General features: G+C 39.7%; 2 protein-coding genes and 1 pseudogene across 2 annotated transcripts; all 3 read right to left on the reverse strand.

The window, feature by feature from the left end:
• Positions 1-442: 442 nt before the first annotated feature.
• On the reverse strand, positions 443-2,482 carry LOC140943897 (uncharacterized). Its single transcript, XM_073393013.1, has one exon. It carries the CDS (start codon positions 2,365-2,367, stop codon positions 1,288-1,290), a length of 1,080 nt encoding a protein of 359 aa, XP_073249114.1. The 5' UTR covers positions 2,368-2,482; the 3' UTR covers positions 443-1,287.
• Positions 2,483-4,418: 1,936 nt separating this feature from the next.
• Positions 4,419-7,004, reverse strand: LOC140943884 (uncharacterized; annotated as a pseudogene).
• A 12,875-nt stretch (positions 7,005-19,879) lies between these two features.
• LOC140944669 (uncharacterized) lies at positions 19,880-21,236 on the reverse strand. Its single transcript, XM_073393788.1, has one exon. The coding sequence runs from the start codon at positions 21,234-21,236 to the stop codon at positions 20,043-20,045; it is 1,194 nt and encodes a 397-aa protein (XP_073249889.1). The 3' UTR covers positions 19,880-20,042.
• Positions 21,237-22,942: the final 1,706 nt, after the last annotated feature.

Here is a 22,942-nt window from a genome sequence, read left to right on the forward strand (position 1 = left end):
TTTAGGTGACTTGAACGTTGTGTATGAACCATTTTAGTGTCCTCTGTGTAACAGGGGTAAATTTAACAACGTGTTACAAAGACGACACTAAAATAGTTCATACGCAACGATCCAAGTCACCTAAATCCAAGATGGCGTCTGGTAATACATGCTGCTCTTTGGAAACAAATCTTAAGCTTTCAGTAGCATTCTAGGTACTAGAGATAAGGTGTGATGAAGCATTCTAGGCTGCTAATTTTCAGGATTTGGTCGCCAACGCGAAAAATTTAGGCGCATTGGCGCTTGTGTAACCGTTTCGCAAAGTACCGTTTCGCAAAGTACCATTCCGCAAAGTACCATTTCGCAAAGTACAGTTTCGCAAAGTACCGTTTCGCAAAGTACCGTTTCGTTTCGTTTCGTTTCGTTTCGTTTCGCAAAGTACCATAAGCCTTTTCTCGACGGGGATATTCATAAAGGACCCACAAAGCGTTAACTTTAGAGAAAACATAGCTGCATCATTCTGTTAGTATGTAAAAAAAATTGGCTTGTAGGTAGTTCAGGTCTTTGACAGTAGTTTATAGCCGCCTCTTACCCAGACGTCTCTCTCTCGATGAAAATGTGCGCGTAAAAGGGAAGGCGCGTCTGTACCCTTCCCATGGTCTCCTGCGGTTCATCACCAGTCACTCGCCTCTACCTTGCGAAAAACGAAGCACCTGAGAAGAAGGCTGAGTTTATAGGTTTAGATCCGGTGATCCACGCTACCAAAAAGGCCGAGGAGTAGAGATGGATTGAGCACCTCGAAAACTACACCCTATCCCTTGGTTTGCATCTATATTGCCTCAATATGTGAGAACAAAGCTTCTGAGGGAAGGGGGCCCAAAGAGAGCTAAAGAGTGATTTGGAATAACCCTTGATTGATTGATTGACGTTTAAGATATTTTACCCTTAACACATGATAGGTTTGACTTCCCATAGTGTTATTTTCAGGTAAATGTTGTGTTCTTTCTCACTTTGGTTTGATCAGAAACTTTAAATTCTCAGCTGCATGTTATCTAAAATTGAGACTATTTGAAATTCTCCTCTTGGAAATAATTTTTCCTAGCTAAGGATGAGGCTGGGTTTTTCCAAAAATATAAGGTCCATGCTCCAAACGCACACTAATCTCAAGGCAGAACCAAAAGTTGTATTACTGAAATAGAGATCTTTGGTTTTACCTTTCTTGCTTATCCCCATTCGTTTTTCTGCTTGCTTACCAATCAGTGACAGTTGCCATTGACTGACAGTGACTTGTGAATTGTTTAGTATGAATCACAAGACTTTCACACCCAAGCCACACATTGCAATTAGAGTTGAAAACCATGCGAAATTAGCACCAAAAGCAATCTCCCCAACTTGAAAGCCACAATTGGTGTACTGTGCATACTGTAGGAAGAGTGCCAGCTGGGAGCGGTTGCAGAATGGGTGTCCTGTGGGCCAGTCTTCATCTGTTGTCATGTTAAGTTCCCTAAGCATTCGACCAGACTGCGTTGTTACAGATGCAGCACAGTAGCTTGGATATACAAATACGTAAATGATTAGAAGACTTACGACGACATGATGGTACAAATAGTACCAATCTATGACTTGCTCAAAAAATGACAGCATGCTTGCAACATAAATGACAACCACAACAGCTGACATAAACCAGTGAGTTACAAACCAGACCTTTAGGGACTCGGATGTGCTTGACATCTGTTTGCAAAGACGTTTATGAATACGAATGACGTCATCTAAGCTGCAGTCAATAGAGCTTTGTCTAATTTCTGCTTGGCACTGCATCACGCAATGTTTCATTGCGCTGGTAATAACCACAAACATCCAGGAGCTGGTGAGGGTGGCCCACGCTGGTAAATCGCTCATCAAATTTAGAAAAATACCATAGGACGATTCTTTGAAATTGAAATAGAACCAAAATACCCCTACAACTAAAAAGAAACCAAAGATCAACATCGAGACATTAAGTGTGACCCAAATAGAACGCCCTGCTGTAGAGAAAGCCTTCTCCAGGGTCACGCAGTAAACTGTCCTTTGTTGTAATTTCCACATACACCAAAAGAATGTCGCGTTTGACATCAGTACAGCAGAGAATGAAGCCAATGACAGAAGATCAACCAGTTCAATTCCACCTAAATTATCTGCTAAACTTGTAGATGATGAATTTGTGGAGGAAGTAAGTCCACAAAGCCAAGTGTTCAGGGGCGTTTGGGACCGCCTGCAGATGAAAGCCGTAAACAAAGAGGCAATGACGAAATATATATCCACAAGCAAAAGAATTACGGCCATTATAGCGCGGAGTCCTCTGCTGGGATGCCAGAAACCTACGACAAACGCCGATCCCTTTACAAACATGCCAGAACAAAAGAGGTTTTTTAATCCGCACAGAATGTTGAACACAGTAGTAGAAAGGGATCTCTGAGAAGAGGAATGGTTGATTCGCTCACTCACGGAGTCATCGAATAGTTCCTCGTTCTCCTCCATTGCTCAGGGCTGAGGTGTTTACTTCCGCAACGACGCCGCACGGGGCTTGTTGCTAAGAAAGTCACGCAATGGATCCTTTGTCGGGTAGGTCCCCCCGGGGTTACTCCCATATATGGCCTATACGGGGATGTGCCGCTTGAAAGGGTGTGTTTTTTTTTACCTCTCTGCCGCGCGAGTCTGTCCTAAACAGGGTATATAATTTTTTGCGAGTCTGTCCTAATTATAAACAGGTTTCCGGGTTTTACTCCAAGTATAGATCGTTTTCACAGTCACGCAACAAAAAATTCAATTGGAAACCGTCCAGTGGAAGAAGCCAAGAAAGGGAAATGTTGTAAAAGACTAATATATAAACATTTTGTCCAAGTCTCAGGTCTTTGTGGCCCATAGTTTCTGAGTTATTTGCCGAAACGTTTCAGGTACCTTTGTAGAGCTTTGTATGGAGACGCCATGTTGGTGCACCAAATATGGCCGCCGGAAAACAACAAAAAACATCTGGAGTTCACTTTTTCTAAAAAAGCTCTTTCTTTTCACTCGAGAACTAGCATACCTACGCATAAACATATCTTCTGATACTTGAAGTGGTTACACTGCTGAAAATCAAGAGGAGAGACTTTTTTGCAACGAGACAGCATTCCTATTTTGGTGTCACGCACTGTGAAAACTCGGAAGTTCAAATTGCTGTATTTTCGAAACGAAAATGCTACGGAAATGCAAACTTGTACAAAGATTAACTTTTTGTTTATCTTCAACCTAGTGTAAATAAGAATTCGTAAAACCTCGCTATTTTGACTTTACAATTTGATGACGTCACAGTGAAAACCATCTATATAAAAGCAATGACTATAACGTGAATTTAGTCTATTGCAATTGCCAGTAAATGGCTTAAAAACAAGACGGCGTACATTTTGTCGTTTTTCCTAAACAGGGTAATTGTAATGATAAACAAAAGAAGCAAGGCTGATTTTACAGTCGGGAATATTAAATATATATATATTTTTACCAATATTTCGGAAGGCACGGCCTTCCTTCTTCAGGGTCTATGAAGACCGTGAAGAAGGAAGGCCGGTAGAATATTGGTAAAAAAAATATATATTTATTTCCGACTGTAAAATCAGCCTTGCTTCTTTTGTTTAATATTTTCACTTATTGCTGATTAGATTCTTTATATACAAAGACCCTCGCCAAGAATCCAAGTTCCTCCGACAAAGATTCTGGAATCTAGTACCTGGAATCACAGCGTGGGATACAGAATCCAAGACTGTCTTGGGTTCCCTTAAATGGGCAACTTTTGCGTGAAACAAATAGTTCCTTTTCGTACGTGTCATGAACGATACATGTATAGTGTGCATCTACCATTTGATAGTAACGAGTTTTCTAACCGCAACATTACACTAAAATTGGTATACCATGATAATCTTATTCCTTAGAATTTTTTGTATCTTAAAGAACGTAAAAAGTATATACCCTGCCCTGTATGCCTGTCTTTCCCTTTTTGAAAATGGTCATTTAACAACTAAGTAAGATTAAAAAGGTGATGTTCCAACGCGGTTATCCGTTCGTCAGATCCGCTATGACGAAGGACTAGTTGTCGAATCGTCAGCTTCTCCTGAATCTCTCTACGGTGGCCAATTTACTTTGTAAACTCAGTTGATCAAGCAGCGCCATACTAGCTTTAGAATCCTTATTCATTTGATGAGGGTTCGTTATAAAGAAAGGCTGGCGCTAGGCAAATCACCTTTAATTAATCATAATTTGTATTAGTATATCTCTCAGGTTAGTACCCGCCGCGCTGTGATCGGACAAGACGTATTCTCCCTAGTCTGCTACAGAGCCGTTTTTAGGGTCGTCACGCAATGCTCCTCCCCACAGTGATGGTGAGGTGTGTTGCGTGACGACACTAAAAACGGCTGTGTATTCTCCCGTACGAACCGCTAAATTTGCACGTATTCTTTCCTGGGCGCCTAATTAACCTCGGAGATAAAATAGATATCTATAGTATCTTTTCCCGTTGATTTATGGGGAAAAATCCACACGGTAACTTACAATCGGGACGGATAACTCGACAAGTACGGGGTATTTCAAGTCGTTATTTCATTCTATTAGTGGAATAATAAAACTAGACTTGCATTTCAGTACTTCAACACAGCCTCCTTTCGAAACTATTTTAAGCATGGCATCTGCAAAAGCTCCTTCGATGGAGGTTTTGTGCCCAAATACGAGTGTCTAATTAGAGAGGGTTTATGTAAATACAGTAGGACGTTTTTGTGACCTATTTTCTCGACGGCGATATTCATAAAGGACTCACAAAGCGTTAACTTTTAGAGTAAACATGGTTGCATAAAAAAAAATTGGCTTGTAGGTAGTTCAGGTTTGTGACAGCAGTTTATAGGCTTAGATCCCGTGATCCACACTACCAAAAGGGCCGAGGAGGAAGGATGGATTGAGCACCTCGAAAACTACACCCTATCCCTTGGTTTGCATCTATATTGCCTCAATATGAGAGTACAAAGCTTCTGAGGGAAAGGGGCCCAAACAGAGCTAAAGAGTCATTTGGAATAACCCCTGATTGATTGATTGACGTTTAAGATATTTTACCCTTAACACATGATACGTTTGACTTCCCATAGTGTTATTTTCAGGTAAATGTTGTGCTCTTTCTCACTTTGGTTTGATCAGAAACTTTAAATTCTCAGCTGCATGTTATCTAAAATTGAGACTATTTGAAATTCTCCTCTTGGAAATAATTTTTCCCAGCTAAGGATGAGGCTGGGTTTTTCCAAAAATATAAGGTCCATGCTCCAAACGCACACTAATCTCAAGGCAGAACCAAAAGTTGTATTACTGAAATAGAGATCTTTGGTTTTACCTTTCTTGCTTATCCCCATTCGTTTTTCTGCTTGCTTGCTTACCAATTAGTGACAGTTGCCATTGACTGACAGTGACTTGTGAATTGTTTAGTATGAATCACAAGACTTTCACACCCAAGCCACACATTGCAACTGGAGTTGAAAACCATGCGAAATTAGCACCAAAAGCAATCTCCCCAACTTGAAAGCCACAATTGGTGTACTGTGCATACTGTAGGAAGAGTGCCAGCTGGGAGCGGTTGCAGAATGGGTGTCCTGTTGGCCAGTCTTCATCTGTTGTCATGTTAAGTTCCCTAAGCATTCGATTACACTGCGTTGTTACAGATGCAGCACAGTAGCTAGGGTACACAAATATATAAAGGTGTATAAAACTTCTGAGGAGATGCTGGTACAGGATGTACCAGTCTATGGCTTGCTGAAAATAAGATACCATGCTTGCAACATAAGTGACAGTCGTTATAGCGAGCATAAACCAGTGAGTTACAAACCAGACCTTTAAGGACTCCGATGTGCTTGACATCTGTTTGCAAAGACGTTTATGAATACGAATGACGTCATCTAAGCTGCAGTCAATAGAGTTTTGTCTAATTTCTGCTTGGCACTGCATCACGCAATGTTTCATTGCGCTGGTAATAACCACAAACATCCAGGAGCTGGTGAGGATGGCCAACACTGGTAAACCGCTCATCAAATTTAGAAAAATACCATAGGACGATTCTTTGAAATTGAAATGGAACCAAAATTCCTCTACAACGAAAAAGAAGCCAAAGATCAACATCCAGACATTAAGTGTGACCCAAATAGAACGCCCTGTTGTAGAGAAAGCCTTCTCCAGGGTCACGCAGTAAACTGTCCTTTGTTGTAATTTCCACATACACCAAAAGAATGTCGCGTTTGACATCAGTCTGGCAGAGGATGCAACCAATGACAGAAGATCAACCAGTTCAATTCTGCCAAACGTATCTGCTAAACTTGCAGATGATGAATTTGTAGAGGAAGTATTTCCACAAACCCAAGTGTTAACGGGCGTTTGGGACCGCCTGCAGATGAAAGCCCTAAACAAAGAGGCAATGACGAAATATATATCCAGAAGCAAAAGAATTACGCCATTATAGCGCGGAGTCCTTTGCTGGGATGCCAGAAACCTACGACAAAAGCCGATCCCTTTACAAACATGCCAGAACAAAAGAGGCTTTTTAATGCGCACAGAATGTTGAACACAGTAGTAGAAAGGGATCTCTGAGAAGAGGAATGGTTGATTCGCTCACTCACGGAGTCATCGAATATTTTCTCGTTCTCCTCCATTGCTCAGGGCTGACGTGTTTACTTCCGTAACGACGCCGCACGGGGCTTGTTGCTAAGAAAGTCACGCAATGGATCCTTTCTCGGGTAGGTCCCCCCGGGGTTACTCCCATATATGGCCTATACGGGGATGTGCCGCTTGAAGGGGTATGTTTTTTTTTACCTCTCTGCCGCCTGAGTCTGTCCTAAACAGGGTATGTAATTTTTTGCGAGTCTGTCCTAATTATAAACAGGAGGAAATTTGTTTGTACTCCCCGGGTTTTACTCCAAGTATAGATCGTTTTCACAGTCACGCAACAAAAAATTCAATTGGAAACCGTCCAGTGGAAGAAGCCAAGAAAGGGAAATGTTGTAAAAGACTAATATATAAACATTTTGTCCAAGTCTCAGGTCTTTGTGGCCCATAGTTTCTGAGTTATTTGCCGAAACGTTTCAGGTACCTTTGTAGAGCTTTGTTATTTGTATGGAGACGCCATGTTGGTGCACCGTTTTGGTGCACCAATATGGCCGCCGGAAAACAACAAAAAACATCTGGAGTTCACTTTTTCTATAAAAGCTCTTTCTTTTCACTCGAGAACTAGCATACGTACGCATTAACATATCTTCTGATACTTGAAGTGGTTACACTGCTGAAAATCAAGAGAAGAGACTTTTTTGCAACAAGACAGCATTCCTATTTTGGCTGTGAAAACTCGGAAGTTCAAATTGCTGCATTTTCGAAACGAAAATGCTACGGAAATGCAAACTTGTGCAAAAATTTACTTTTTGTTTATCTTCAACCTAGTATAAATAAGAATTCGTAAAACCTCGCTATTTTGACTTTACAATTTGATGATGTCACAGTGAAAACCATCTATATAAAAGCAATGACTATAACGTGAATTTAGTCTATTGCAATTGCCAGTAAATGGCTTAAAAACAAGACTGCGTGCATTTTGTCGTTTTTTCTAAACAGGGTAATTGTAATGTTAAACAAAAAAAGCAAGGCTGATTTTCCAGTTGGGAATATATATATTTTTTACCAATATTTCGGAATGCACGGCCTTCCTTCTTCAGGGTCTATGAAGACCGTGAGGAAGGAAGGCAGGTAAAATATTGGTAAAATATTAGCCTGCAGTGCAGGCGTTTTCATCGGGCGCGCGAATGGTTTTAATCGCGAAAGCGCCACGTTGAAACTCCCGAAAAGAGGAGGAAACCCATCTCCTTTTTTCGCCCTCACACCTACGCTAAGGGTTACTATTTCTACTCTCCCCGATCTTCCTCTGTCATAAAATCAACGATGGCGGCTTCATCGTAGCGATCCGATTAACAAGCTTTTGCCCACCCAAAATACGCAGAATACGCCTGCACTGCAGGCTAGTAAAATATATATGCATAGATTCCCGACTGTAAAATCAGCCTTGCTTTTTTATATTTTATTTTATTTATTTTATATTATTTTTCTTGTTTTATATTTTCACTTATTGCTGATTGGATCCTTTATCAGGATCCGGTTCTTGTTTTTTGTAAGCTGGTCCTTGCTTCAAAAAATTGAATTTAACTGTAATGTAAATTAAGTATTGAAAAACCACTGCAAAAACCGTGAACGATCAATGTCCTAGACTGGGTATGTATTTCAGGATTTTTTTGTCCTAAACAGGGTCAGGGTCTCAAGCCCTCAGCGACTCACCTATACACAAATATTGGTCGAGTACCCCCCCCCCCCTCCTCCGCCGGGAAAGGCCCTTCTTTCCATAACTCAAATCGCCCTTTCCCTCTTACTTACACTTACCAGGAGCCTAGGGGGAAATAGGCGCCTGCACTTAATAGAGAAAATTTCATTTTAGTATGAGTCACAGCCTCAGTTGAAATTCCTGCTTAACAAATGTTCATGAAAGTTTAAGTCTCTTCCATTTTTAGGGGAAAAATTGTGCGTGGCGTGAGTGAGAATCGGTTGTGAGCGTACCGAATTTCTTGAGCCATGTCCAGCCCTGGCCATGAAATCCAGAGTTTCTTCACTTCTTACTTAGTTCCACACTTCTCAGAGGTGAGGAAGTGTGGAGTAGTCTGGCAAAGTAAGGATATTGTCGCACTTTCCCCCCAGTCATGAACCCTTTGTCATTCTTTACCTAGTTCAACACTTCTCAGAGGTGTGGAAGTGTGGAATAGTGTGACAAACTAAGGATATTGCCGCACTTTTCCCCCAGTCATGAACCGTTTTGTCATTCTTTACTTTGTCTGACTTTGTCTGACTTTTCCACACTTCCACACCTCTGAGAAGTGTGGAACTAAGTAAAGAATGACAAAAGGTTCATGACTGGGGGAAAAGTGCGACAATATCCTTACTTTGTCGGACTTTTCCACACTTCCACACCTCTGGGAAATGTAGACTAAGTAAAGAATGACAAAGGGTTCACTACTGAGGGAAAAGTGCGACAATATCCTTACTTTGTCAGACTTTTCCACACTTCCAGACCTCTGAGAAGTGTGGAACTAAGTCAAGAATGACAAGGGGTTAGTGCCTGTGGGAAAAGTGTGATATTATCCTGAGTTTGTCAGACTTTTCCACACTTCCACATCTCTGAGAAGTGTGGAACTAAGGATGAAAAAGGAAAGTAGGGATCTTGTGGCCAGCACTGGACATTTGTGCATATATGGTGGTAAAGTAACTTCTAACTCCATCGAAAGGTTGCGCCCCGTAACCTACAACACAACGCTGAGCATCAGTTTTCCCCAAAATGTTAGACTGCGACCATATCCACGCTTGCAAGCGACGGGGCTAAAGTGCGGGTCACTGGTCAGGCCACAGGTTACAGGCCAAAGGTCAGGTGGCAGGTCAGGTCACAGGTCACACAAAAACAATAGGACACTGGACAAAACTGTTCTGGACTGACGTTTTACTACTGCTGGTTTTCGGTGTCACGCCATTCCAAATATTTCAAAATAAAAATCAAAACCGTTCAATAGATAAAGTCCAGAATCTGGGAAATCAATAAAAATCAATAAAAATCCGAAATAGTTAATTTTCTCAGAAGTTTTTCAAAGTTATATTTTGGTGAAACTGCCACGTCTCGCATATTAAAAATTACGTAAGTAAAGACAAGATTAAAGTAATCATTACCCCCTTTTCTCTCCTCTCTTTCTGAAATTCTTCCACCTCCTCTTTCTGCCTTCACTGTTCGTGCGTTCAACACTTTTAAGTCCAGACACGATTTCGAACACCCAAAGATGGTCAAAGATCGTCAAGTGGACCGACCCGTAATTGTGCCATTGATTAGTTGAAATCCTAATTGAACGGACCCTCACGCATCCTTGCAATTGTCCTCCCAATAAAAAAAAGTAAATCAGATGGAGGGAGTACTGCCGACACTGGGTCGTTTTGGTGTTTTTTTGAACCATGAATATCCTTCATGAACCCATTTAACTTTCCATTTAGTCACCAAGGTTGTAAACTGATCAAAATCAACAAGGATGGATTTTTCCACTGGTACCTCATTTACCAAATTTTCACCTATCCTCATATATCTTGAGAGAGTTACACACACAAAAAAAGCAACATTTGGGGTAAAAAAATCTACTTCTAGTTTTTCTATTCACCTTCTATTCTCTACAAATTAATTAAATGTCCCTTTCCTGAAAAGTTTGCCAGCCAAAATTCCTTGCAAAACAAAGACAGTGGGAAGACAGTGGGAAGACCCTATCTTAGGGTCTGTAGAACAGCCCATCTCCCCAGGGACATTGGTCTTACAACTTACACCACTAAGATTAGGCCTGTTTTAGAATATGCCTCGCCTGTCTGGGGAGGGCTGCCCATTTACCTCAAAGAAGATCTACAGAGAGGGCAGAATAGATGTCTAAATGTCATTGGTCTCCCTAGGGATACTGTTGAGTCACTTGTAACTAGGCGTCAGAATTTGACGAGGAAAGAATTTAAACGTATCCTAGAATCATCCTTGTAAACGTTTTTTAGAAAAGCCAGTGGATCATGTCCATAATCTAAGATCTTGTAAGACTAACCCAGCGCACCTCAGAATACCTGTATCACGCACTGTTAGGCACAAACAATCATTTATTCCTAGAGGTGCTAAACTTAACTTAATTTGATATGTATATATAATATGTAGTGTTTTGAATTTTTATTGTAATATATAATATGTAGTGTTTTGAATTTTTATTGTAATATATAATATGTAGTGTTTTGAATTTTTATTGTAATATTACCGTAATTCTTTTTTTTATTTTTTTTATTTATTTTTTATTTTTTTTTTATTCAAGACATTTATTACTATAATTACAAAGAACTACTTAAAAAGAAGATAATTACAAAGTTCTAAACAACCGCAATAACAGACATACTTACAATTATCTACATTTCACAATTATATACATTACAGCCACAAAACAGCCGCGCAATTGCCGAATGAGGCTTATTTTACAAAGAATTAATTAATACTTAATTATGTAGATAAAGAGAGATTAACACTTAATATTTACAGTACGCTCTGAAATAAAAAAACAAAAACATAACCACACATACAAAAAAAAATATACAAAAATACAAAAATACAAAAAAAAGTGTCTAATAAAAGATTACATTTTTAATTACATACTCACGAACTTAATTAAAGGGGAGAAATGTCTTTTGACCATTTTTCATAAAAGGTTTCTAATTTATTATTCTTAGTGGAAATATATTTTTCAACTTGGTATTTAATTCTTACTTGAAATTTGAATATTACCGTAATTCTTATCGCCAAAGGTAATAAATAAAGGTTATTATTATTATTAAGTGCCGGAGCAACAGAAGAAGAAAGGCAAAGGGAAAAAGAGAGCGGGAGAGAAAGATCGATATAGGTTCGTAAGAGATGTCCAAATTTAGGCTTCTGTGAATGCGCGAAAAAAGCTTCTAAATTATGTACGTCCAATTGAGCAGTCTTGTGTTGCAAATCTCTTTTTCAGCCATTCCCATATCAAGCTAACTGGCTAGCCTGCATAACAGGCGTGCGTTTTTCAGGCGAGCGAAGGCAATTAAGCCCGAAGCCGGGGCGAATGCAAGCGCGAAGGGGGTGAAGAGAACAATTAAGGGGTATGTCTGGGGCGGGATGCCAAAAAGCAATGTTATGTGGACAGGCCATTGTTTTTTCTGCGTCTTCCCGTCGCGCTTGTCTGGCGCTTCTCACTCACTTCGCGCTTGCCTTCGCTCTCCTGCAAAAACGCGAAAAAAATAACGACTGTTATACAGGCTACTAACTGGTTGAAAGCCGGTCCAAAAAGGAGGATTTGGTCAAAAGGCGGGGTTTTCTTCTACTAAAATTGGCCGTCAAAAAAGAGTTAAAGCGGCTATGCCAAGTTAATTGCTAGTTCATTTTAAAAAGCTAATATGGTCTTCATTCCGCATCAATTTAGTTCCAACAATTATGGTCCAGTTTTGTTATGTAAGACTATATTTAGGCACTGAAACTGTTTCCTGTCGCTTTCTGTTACTACTGATGGCCAGGATGGACATGGACTCAAAATTGGAAAAATTGGGCCATCTTTTTCAAGTTTTAATGCATCACCCAAAAAGATATTTTTGGCTAGTGCTCCCTGATAAAATGACACGTGTAAGTCTACACTGAACATTTTTTGACTGGGTAAAGGCTGTAAGTAATGACTTTAGCACAGAATCAACCTAAAACAGCAAATATACTGATTTGGGGTCTTCTTGACAAGAACTGTCACAGGGAGTCCAGAACCCCCGCTTCACACATTGACAATCTGTAACCAGCTGTTGTCATGTTTCGTTCCTGCGGATATATAATATTAGATACCGTCCAAACTTAAGGACACTGGAATTAGAGGGTCTGCTGCTAAGAGGGAAATATTTAAATAATGGATTTTTTTTGCCTGGGATCACAAATGGCTAGAGCTAAAATTTTAATGGTCAAAATTCCAAACCAAGGAAAAGATGTTTTTCCGTACTTTTTTTGGTAACGGCACATGTTATTCAGCAATTAAATAGCCCCAGCCCCCTCGCATATGCCATAGCTAAACATCAATTCAAGAGCAGTTTTATCGCATAACTCTTCTTTCCCTTTGTCTGAATCTTTCCTTCTTTACTTTAGGAAACGGTTAGGGGTAAATAAAACCGCCGATGCCACTTACTTACCTCGCTTTGTTATTTAGCTCCTTGGTCGCTATCAACTACCCTGCCAGCAGAGGCCCTTCGATCTTCCTAGATAAGTCGGAAAGAGGAAGAGAAGGGTAGCTATCAACTGAACAGTGATTCGATCGGACGTTCCGGCGTGAAGGCGCGAGCTGGGACATTGCGGGTACTGACGTTAATACTCCTGAGCAAAAGGCAGGTATTTCTTTCAACAAAACTCGGGTCTGCTGTAAACTGAAAAATGTATAGTCAAGTTACGCTTTTACTCTGCGTCGCCTTACTGCCCGGTAAGTACATGGTACTTACGTCGATATAAGTTCGTTGCCGCATATTGCAATAGGCCAGCGGCGACAAGGATGACCTTTCTGATGATGCTACGTTTTGCAAGCACTCCACATGGGTAGGAGTTGGCTAGAGTAGCTCAAAAGCGGTGACCAAGGAGTCTTATCTTCCATGGACAAATCCTAGTCGCATCGTCGTGAAAGGTGATTTACTCTGTTGGAGTACAGTTGAACCTCCATAAGCGACCACCTATCCAAAGCACCAAAACCCACCCAGTAAGTCTTACAGTTGGAATCTCTCCTGTAAGCGCCCGCTACCATTAATTGGGGCTGACTGTTTAATGATTTTGCATTATTAAAACCTGTTGTAAGCGACCACCTGGCGTGTTGCTGATCTCTTGTGGTAGGAACAACAACAACATGGAACTGCACATATCGTAACTTGGAAATTGCATGCAATAAATTATCTTCCTTAAAGTAGATGTGTCCAGTTTTCTTCGCAAAGAAACCTCCTGTGGTTCGATTCTCGTAAGAGTCCTCCTCCCGTTAGCAACCACTAAGTCTGCGCATTTTGGGTGGTCGCTTTCGCGAGGTTCGACTATAGTCTCCTTTTCCAGTTCTTCGGCGGCGTCGGTTGGAACTTGTTTTGGTTCATGGGTTTCGCGTATAGATTTACACACTAAGGCACTGCTACATTATATGTTGAAATCAACAAATATCATTTTGTATTTGAAGGAAAACGCCCCTTGGCAGGTGGTACAACTCCGCGATGACCTAAAAGAGGCAGTTTTTGTGGGAAAGATGTTCCGGATTCGTTTCGGAGGAGAGAAACCGCTGGACCGTATGAACTACGATAACTTAGCTGTTTCCTAGGGCCTTTGGTAGCTGCCTAATTATACCTCTATTTGTGAAAAGGTAAAGAAATTAACCAAGGGACGGATTGTTGTTTGTAATACGTAGTAAAAAAAATCAGATTTCAACATCTCTGACAAGAAAATGCTAACTTTTAGTGCGTGACTGACAGGCATGCAAAGTTAGTATCCTTTCTTTTTGAAAAGAAAATAAACTACTGAGAAAAAATGATGTTGCAAACAACGCATTGTCTGTTCAAAACAAAGTTTCCATAAAATTTCATAAGGAGAAAAAAATCAGTGAAAGAAGGCGGAGTTGCTCGATCGAGACGTCGTTGCGTGACATTGTTACTCTAACTGTTAGTTTATGACTTCCTCTCACGCAGTGTATCCCGTTTGCAAAAAACCTCCCTCAAAATAAAATTTCAAGGAAAATGTACCTGCCTATTTTAGACATACCGGAGGTGAATTTACGATAATACAGATGGATGCTAATACAAGGAAGTTAGGAAAAGAAACGAGAGACATGGGATATAGTTTACATAATAATTCGGCGCTTTTATATAACGCTTCTTCGACGTCGTTTTTTATTATTAGTTTTTTGTGAACGGTTAATTACTCTGATATTTTAACATAATCTTTATCAAAAAACGTTTTCTTACTTCGTGATGTTTCCGAACATTACATACTGACCCTGAATTGAAACAAAACCGGCTGTCGCAACATTTCTCTACAAATTTGACTTATGCAAATTTGTGACATTTTTCCACTGGTGGTCAGCTGGTCACGAACCTTTTTATTTTGTAAAGGCGAATCCGGAGTACCCAGATTTTTTATTTCATATTCTGTTAATATAAGAGCGGAACTTTGTCCTTGTATACATTTTGGCTAGGTATCACACATACCAAGGTGAGTTTTTTGCCTCTGAAGTTGCTCATTTTTTAGCCATTTTAAAAAGTGCCATTGATGGTAGTTTTTAAAAAACCATAAAAAATTCAAAATCAAGTTTATGGCTTAAAACATACGATTGATAGAAAGAAAAGATAGAATTCTCTTAAACAAAAATATTTCTGTTTTATAGCTTTGAATCTTGCCTAGGTACAGAGGCGATAAAGTAGGCCATTTTTACTCTAATTTTTGCATAATTAATTAGGTAAAAACCGCTATTTTCGTTTTTCCTCATTTTCTCGAAAACTATAGATTCTTGAAAGTTGAAAATATTTTTTTCGAAGGTAGTTCCCCAAAGGGGTTTTTCTGACAAATTATCAGAATTTTCGATTTTTTTAGTCTGGCCAGCGATTCTCGATATTTACAGGCATGGGCTCTTAAATGTGTTGAGCTTTCGAAAACATGTAAAGAAAACTTGGTAATCGCTTTTTCTTCGTTTTTTTTTCTTGTCGACGGTGAACTTGACTTCATTCTCCGTATGCAAATTAGCCTTAGATGCGTCGTTTCAACAAATTGACAGGAAATATAATACTTGTATTTTTTATTTTTAAGGGAAAAGTATTTCTTCTTTTCACGGAAAAACACGAACGATATATGACTTAGAATTCTTTTACGAGGAAGAAGCAGCAGAAGAAGATATGTTTACGCGAATTAAAATAATTTAATTACTGCGGTCCGTCACGCATTCCCCCAGAGTGACCGTATATCGATCAGTTCTTTTATCTTATTATATCTTTTTTGAAGTGATAGTTATTGATAATCATGCAATTTAATCACCGTTAATTCCGATTCTTTACTAGGTGCTAGGTTTTTTGTAACGGGGGGCATTATCGCGAGTGCCGAAGGCAAGAGCCTTGTAGGTGAGTCTGGGGTTATCCTCCCCCCCAAAATTTTCAAATTTGGAGGCTCCGAAATGCTATTTTCAACACTTGTCATGAGATATGTCTCCGACAAATAGACCTCGAAGATGAAAATGCAAACGATTACAAATCACTATAATAAAAATAACTGAGTCTAAAGAAAACAAATCCATCTACCACGTTGAACCGACTAGATTGATATTCCTTTGACATACACATAGGTTGAAAACTTCTGATTGAGGGTGTTGTTATCTCAATTACTCTTCAGCGATTCCTGCAAAAAGATTTTGCCTTTCGAACACCTTGTCCTCTTGCAGCAGATCTCTATGGTCAAGTTCAATTTATATTCAAGTTCATTACATTGGTTATTCCGTCCATTGCCTGTAATTACACTTGGGACAATGTTTAGGTGTTGACTCAAACGGGCCTAGAGTCCAACAAGGGCTGGCAATAGGTGAGCACGGAATTGGAACGGTGGTGGGGAGAACTCCCTATCATGGCCTATACGGGGAGGCTCCGCCCGAAAGGGGTATCTTTTTCAGGCTTCAGGTATATGAAAGGGTAGGCATTTCACTAGATGAAGTATATGAAAGGGCGAGTGCGCTTATTGCAGCCTTAGCAGCATCTTTGGCGGTTGTTAAAGAAAAAGGAACAAAGTTTAAGAATTTAAGGAAAAAGTAGAGGGACGTAATTTTTCAGAAATTAATATACACGGGAGAAATTTCACCCCTTTAAGTATAAATGCTTGTAAAAGTACAGGTGGAACCGGGGGGAGAGAGGGTGGATGGTAAAGTAGGTTAAAAATGGAGAGATAGGAGGAGCACTTTGATGGAGCACATTGTTCAAGAGGGTATAAATACAAAAAAAAAACTAGCAATTTGGAGGCATTTTTGAAGACTTAATAAAAAGGTTATCAAAACAAGAAAAACAGAAAAATCTTGTCCAATAAACCTCTCCGGCAAAGGTGTGGACATGGTTGCTGACTGCTCAATTGTACTCTTCTCGACCCTTTGGCGTCAAGTATTTTCACGTTTCTGGCGACAGGAGGAGCAAATCGGCTATATAAAGTTGAACTGAACATTCTGGTACTTTTAGGTCTCACTAACTGTTACAAAACCAGAGACATGTTTTAAACACTGTTTATTAGGCCATCCCAATAAAATGTTTCGTTTCCCATCGCCCTCCCTCTCGTGAAGGTGGGTCGGTCGGTCGGGCAAAAAAAAAAAAAAAAAAAAAATGAAAACACATGATTGCATATTAAATCTCACGTTTAGTCTGCAAGATAAAATCAGATGGTAAAAGATGTATATTAACAGGACTATCAAATGTCTAAAAAGTCTACAGAGAAGAAGAATCGATGATAATTTCAGATAATTGGTGTTAATAAGACAAGATCGTGCGCTTGTTCATTAAAGTACTTGCTTCTTTACAAGTGATTCTGGAATTTTTTATTTTTTATTTTTACTTTTCCAAACAAATGGGTATGTCGGGCGATGGGAAACGAAGCATTAAATTGGGATGGCCTTCAGTTAAAAAAAAAAAAATTTATTGCAAGAATGAAATACTTTTTATACACGTCCCCAGGACATTCCTCTTAGAAAATGGCAGGGGTGGGAAAGCCCTGAGGATGAGGGTGAATCCTGACTCCGTGTAGAAAGTTCTTCCTTTTTTTCCCATTTATAATGCTCTTCAAACAATCACCAGAAAACTATCTTTTACAACACACGGATTAACCTTTATGTAAAGTATTTTAAAGGTAAGAATTGATTAGGGCAAGATACACGGCTGTCAAAAAATAGAAATAAATAAACTATCTTTGCAAGCTCAAATAAACTGGAAACGAACATCAGAAAACATCGTAAGATAAAATGTTAAATAGAGGAATTAGAATATCTCTGTACGTTTGGAAATTTTTTGCATGAAGAAGAAAAAGAATGATACTTACATGATGCAGCAAAACTTTGAATTATTTCGCTCAGTAGTTATCATTTCCACAGTAGTTTTTTTCGCCAGTATGATCCAGAGTGTGACCGGGGTATTGACAAGACCTTAGGCTCGATTTCCGCCGTCTCCAGGTCCCTTGGGGGCTCATTTTCCAGCACAGCGACCTACAATTGAGCCTAACAAGACCTTGGCGCTCGCAAAAAACCTGCCAAGTAGGTGCCTATGCCTTGGGCAGATTGTCATTTTAGTGTTAGCCTGTGTACACACCGCCCCCCACCCCTTCGGAGAAGGGGCCCCTTCTCCGAGTTTTCGTAAGGGGAGGGGGGTTTGTACAATTTCAGTTCCGAATACCTACCAAACCTCTACTCTCGCTAAAATGAAGTCATTCAGTCTTTGACTTTGCTACACTTAGACAAGTGACAGCTGGCTAAGTGAGACGTAATATCATTCATGCACTCTGCGACCAACACATTTCCCTCCACACCCCTAATGGGACCACACGGAAAGAACAGCTTGATCCTATGAAATAGACGAATAAGCCATTTTTCACAATTGATCTCTTCGGCGATTTCATTGACATAATTATATTTGAAACTGGCACCTGTTGCATTATAATTCAATTAGATTGAAACCAAAACAAGATCATCTTGGGAATACGGATGTTATACCCCAACAAAAACTAAAAACTGAGATAATCCCTTTTGCGTATATTCACTGAAAAAAGAAACTATTTTTCTCGTTTCATTCTGCTACCGATAAATGCTTTAAAGATCTTTAAATGAATCTGAAATTTACAGCTAATTTGCCTTTTGCAAAGCTATACATGGATTTTCTCTTAAAAAAACTTTTTAAGATAGAAAAAGTGTGGGGCATTTTGTTTTTTATCATAGTGCCGTTTACAAAGATCTGATAAGCAAAAAAGAGTGCCCACAAATTTTATTGTGCTGACAAGAGGACTTACCTTGCAAGTTAACCATGTTAACTCTTATCTTTTATTACTATCAATAACTATCATTTTAAAAAAGATGATAATATAATAAAATTGATCGATACAACGCTATTGTTTTCTAATCGACCGCCCCTCTTTAGGAATGCGTGACAGGCCACAGTAATTGAATTATTTTAAGCCACGCAAACATATATTGATCATGATATATTATTCAGCTGCTTCTTCCTCGTTAAAAAAAAAACAAAACAAAACAAAAAAAAACAGACCTTAAGGGGATTCTAAGTGATGGTTCGTGTTTTTCTGTGGAAAGGAGAGTTATTTTTCCCCTTAGAAATGTGAAATGTAAGGATTGTGTTTTATGTCAAGTTGTTGAAACGACGCATCTAAGGCTAATTTGCATACGGAAAGTGAAGTCACGTTCATCGTCGACAAGACAAAAACCCAAGAAAAAGCGATTACTAAGTTTTCTCCACATGTTTTCGAAAGTCCAACATTTAAAGGGTCTAATGACAGTTAGTGATAACTAGAAACGTTAAAGCTGTGGAAATTAGTCGACCAGATGCAGACCGTTACAATTCCAGCTTTTCTGTCAAAATGACGAATTTTGGAACATTAACGGAACTTTGTACAGCACGCAAAGAAGAGTGCCCACAAATTTTATTGCATTAACAAATAGACTGGTCTTAGTACTTCTGCTTTATCATAGACTTGAGTCTGGGTCAGGTGCCACTTTTGCGAAATTACCGTTCAGCTCTAGTTATGCAAATTAATTTTCCCGATAAGCAAATTAAAGGTCATTTTAAAAAAATCATATCTCAGCTAAATTTCCACAGAATGCAACCATTAAACCTTGAAACTATTAACCAGAGTTAAAACGTTTGTGTGTAAAATAATCAGCTTATTCGTCTCTGTAAGGTAGGTTTTCAAGAGCCCTAAAGTTTCACCAAAATCGCACCACTTCCGACTGCAAACTGGCTAGTTTTAGGTGACCTAGAAAATCTCTCTGTAAAATAGAGAAAAAATTTGGTTGGTCCAAATAAATGTGATATTTCTTCATGGGATAGGATAGTTATCTTCCACTGAAAAAATTCAGGGCAATCAGTGATAGACCAAAATTTGCCTTATCGGTTCTTACGCGGACAGCCTCTTAAATTCTCCGCTGCATTTTATCTAAAATTGAGATTATTGGAATTCTCCTCTTAATTTTTCCCAGCTAAGGATGAGGCTGGGTTTTTCCAAAAAATGTAAGGTCCATGCTCCAAACGCACACTAATCGCAAGGCAGAACCAAAAGTTGTTTTACTGAAATAGATATCTTTGGTTTGACCTTTCTTGCTTATCCCCATTCGTTTTTCTGCGTGCTTACCAATCAGTGACAGTTGCCATTGACTGACAGTGACTTCTGAATTGTTTAGTATGAATCATAAGACTTTCACACCCAAGCCACACATTGCAATTAGAGTTGAAAACCATGCGAAATTAGCACCAAAAACAATCTCCCCAACTTGAAAGCCACAATTGGTGTACTGTGCATACTGTAGGAAGAGTGCCAGCTGGAAGCGGTTGCAGAATGGGTGTCCTGTGGGCCAGTCTTCATCTGTTGTCATGTTAAGTTCCCTAAGCATTCGATTACACTGCGTTGTTACAGATGCAGCACAGTAGCTTGGATATACAAATACGTAAATCATTAGAAGACTTACGAGGACATGATGGTACAAAAGGTACCAATCTATGACTTGCTCAAAAAATGACAGCATGCTTGCAACATAAATGACAACCACAACAGCAAACATAAACCAGTGAGTTACAAACCAGACCTTCAAGGACTCGGATGTGCTTAACATCTGTTTCCAAAGACGTTTATGAATACGAATGACGTCATCTAAGCTGCAGTCAATAGAACTTTGTCTAATTTCTGCTTGGCACTGCATCACGCAATCTTTCATTGCGCTGGTGATAACCACAAACATCCAGGAGCTGGTGAGGATGGCCCACGCTGGAAAAATGCTCATCAAATGTAGAAAACTACCATAGAACGATTCTTTGAAATTGAAATAGAACCAAAATACCTCTACAACTAAAAAGCCAAAGATCAACATCGAGACATTAAGTGTGACCCAAATAGAACGCCCTGCTGTAGAGAAAGCCTTCTCCAGGGTCACGCAGTAAACTGTCCTTTGTTGTAATTTCCAGACACACCAAAAGAATGTTGCGTATGACATCAGATTGGCACAGGATGCAACAAATGACAGAATATCAACTAAACTTGTAGATGCTAAACTTGTAGATGATGAATTTGTGGAGGACGTATTTCCACAAAGCCAAGTGTTCAGGGGCGTTTGGAACTGCTGGCAGATGAGAGCCTTAAACAAAGAGGCAATGACGAAAAATATATCCACAAGCAAAAGAATTACGGCCATTATAGCGCGGAGTCCTTTGCTGGGATGCCAAAAACCTACGACAAACGCCGATCCCTTTACAAACATGCCAGAACAAAAGAGGTTTTTTAATCCGCACAGAATGTTGAACACAGTAGTAGAAAGGGATCTCTGAGAAGAGGAATGATTGATTCCCTCACTCACGGAGTCATCAAATAGGTCCTCGTTCTCCTCCATTGCTCAGGAATTACTTCCGCGAAGACGCAGCATGGGGCCAATTGCTAAGACAAGTCACGCAATGGATCCTTTGTCGGGTAGGTCCCCCCGGGGGTACTCCCTTATATGACCTATCCGGGATGTGCCACTTTTTTACCTTTCTGCCGCGCGAGTCTGTCCTGATCCTAAACTGGGTATATAATTTTGTGCGAGTCTGTCCTAATTACAAACAGGAGGAAATTTGCTTGTACTCCCCGGGTTTTAATCCAAGTATACAAAAGCAATGACTATAACGCGAATGCCAGTAAATGGCTTAAGAACAAGACGGCGTGCATTTTGTCGTTTTTCCTAAACAGGGTAATTGTAATGTTAAACAAAAGAAGCAAGACTGATTTTACAGTCGGGAATATTAAATATATATGTTTTTACCAATATTTCGGAAGGCACGGCCTTCCTTCTTCAGGGTCTATGAAGACCGTGAAGAAGGAAGGCCGGTAAAATATTGGTAAAAAAATAATATATATTTCCGACTGTAAAATCAGCCTTGCTTCTTTTGCTTAATATTTTCAGTTATTGCTGATTAGATTCTTTATTAGTATCCGGTTCTTCTTTTTTGTAAGCTGGTCCTTGCTTCAAAAATTGAATTTAACTGTAATGTAAATTAAGGCTTAAAAAACCACTGCAAAAACAGGGTATGTATTTCAGGGTTTTTTTTTCCCTAAACAGGGTCAGGGTCTCAAACCTCCAGCGGCTCACCTATACACAAGTATTGGTCGAGTACCCCCCGGGAAAGGCCCTCCCTTCCATATCTCAAATCGCCCTTTCCCTCTCACTTACACTTAACCAGGAGCCTAGGGGGTAATACGCTCCTGCACTTAATAGATAAAATTTTATTTTAGTAAGAATCACAGCCTCAGTTGAAATTCCTGTTTAACAAATGTTCATGAAAGTTTAATTCTCTTCCATTTTTAGGGGAAAAATTTTGCGTGGCGTGAGTGAAAATCGGTTGTGAGCGTACCGGATATCTTTTGGCCCCATACTGGAAAAAGTCAAATTGTTCCAGTCTCAAAATATTTAGGATCAAATTAACTGTGTCCATTTATGGGCTCTATGTGGTGGTAAAGTAACTTCTAACTCCATCGAAAGGTTGCGCCCCGTAACCTACAACACAACGCTGAGCATCAGTTTTCCCCAAAATGTTAGACTGCGACCATATCCACGCTCGCAAGCGGCGGGGCTAAAGTGCGGGTCACTGGTCAGGTCACAGGGTACAGGGCACAGGTCAGGTGGCAGGTCAGGTCACAGGTCACACAAAAACAATAGGACACTGGACAAAACTGTTCTAGACTGACGTTTTACTATTGCTGGTTTTCGGTGTCAAGCCATTCCAAATATTTCAAAATAAAAATCAAAACCGTTCAATAGATAAAGTCCAGAATCTGGGAAATGAAAGGAGGTACATATACAAAGACCCTCGCAAAGAATCCACGTTCCTCCGACAAAGATTCTGGAATCTAGTACCTGGAATCAAAGCGTGGGATACAGAATCCAAGACTCTCTTGGGTTCCCTTAAATGGGCAACTTTTGCGTGAAACAAATAGCCCCTTTTCGTACGTGTCATGAACGTTACATGTATATTGTGCATCTACCATTTGATAGCAACGAGTTTTCTGACCGCAACATTACACTAAAATTGGTATACCATGATAATCTTATTCCTCAGATTT

This window comes from Porites lutea, chromosome 7, assembly GCF_958299795.1.
Source record: "Porites lutea chromosome 7, jaPorLute2.1, whole genome shotgun sequence".
Lineage (NCBI taxonomy): Eukaryota > Metazoa > Cnidaria > Anthozoa > Scleractinia > Poritidae > Porites > Porites lutea.

What these genes read in the sequence shown, in the direction of transcription:
- LOC140943897 (XM_073393013.1), bottom strand. Translation starts at nt 2,367, where the DNA reads ATGTTTGTAAAGGGATCGGCGTTTGTCGTAGGTTTCTGGCATCCCAGC.
- LOC140944669 (XM_073393788.1), bottom strand. Translation starts at nt 21,236, where the DNA reads ATGGAGGAGAACGAGGACCTATTTGATGACTCCGTGAGTGAGGGAATC.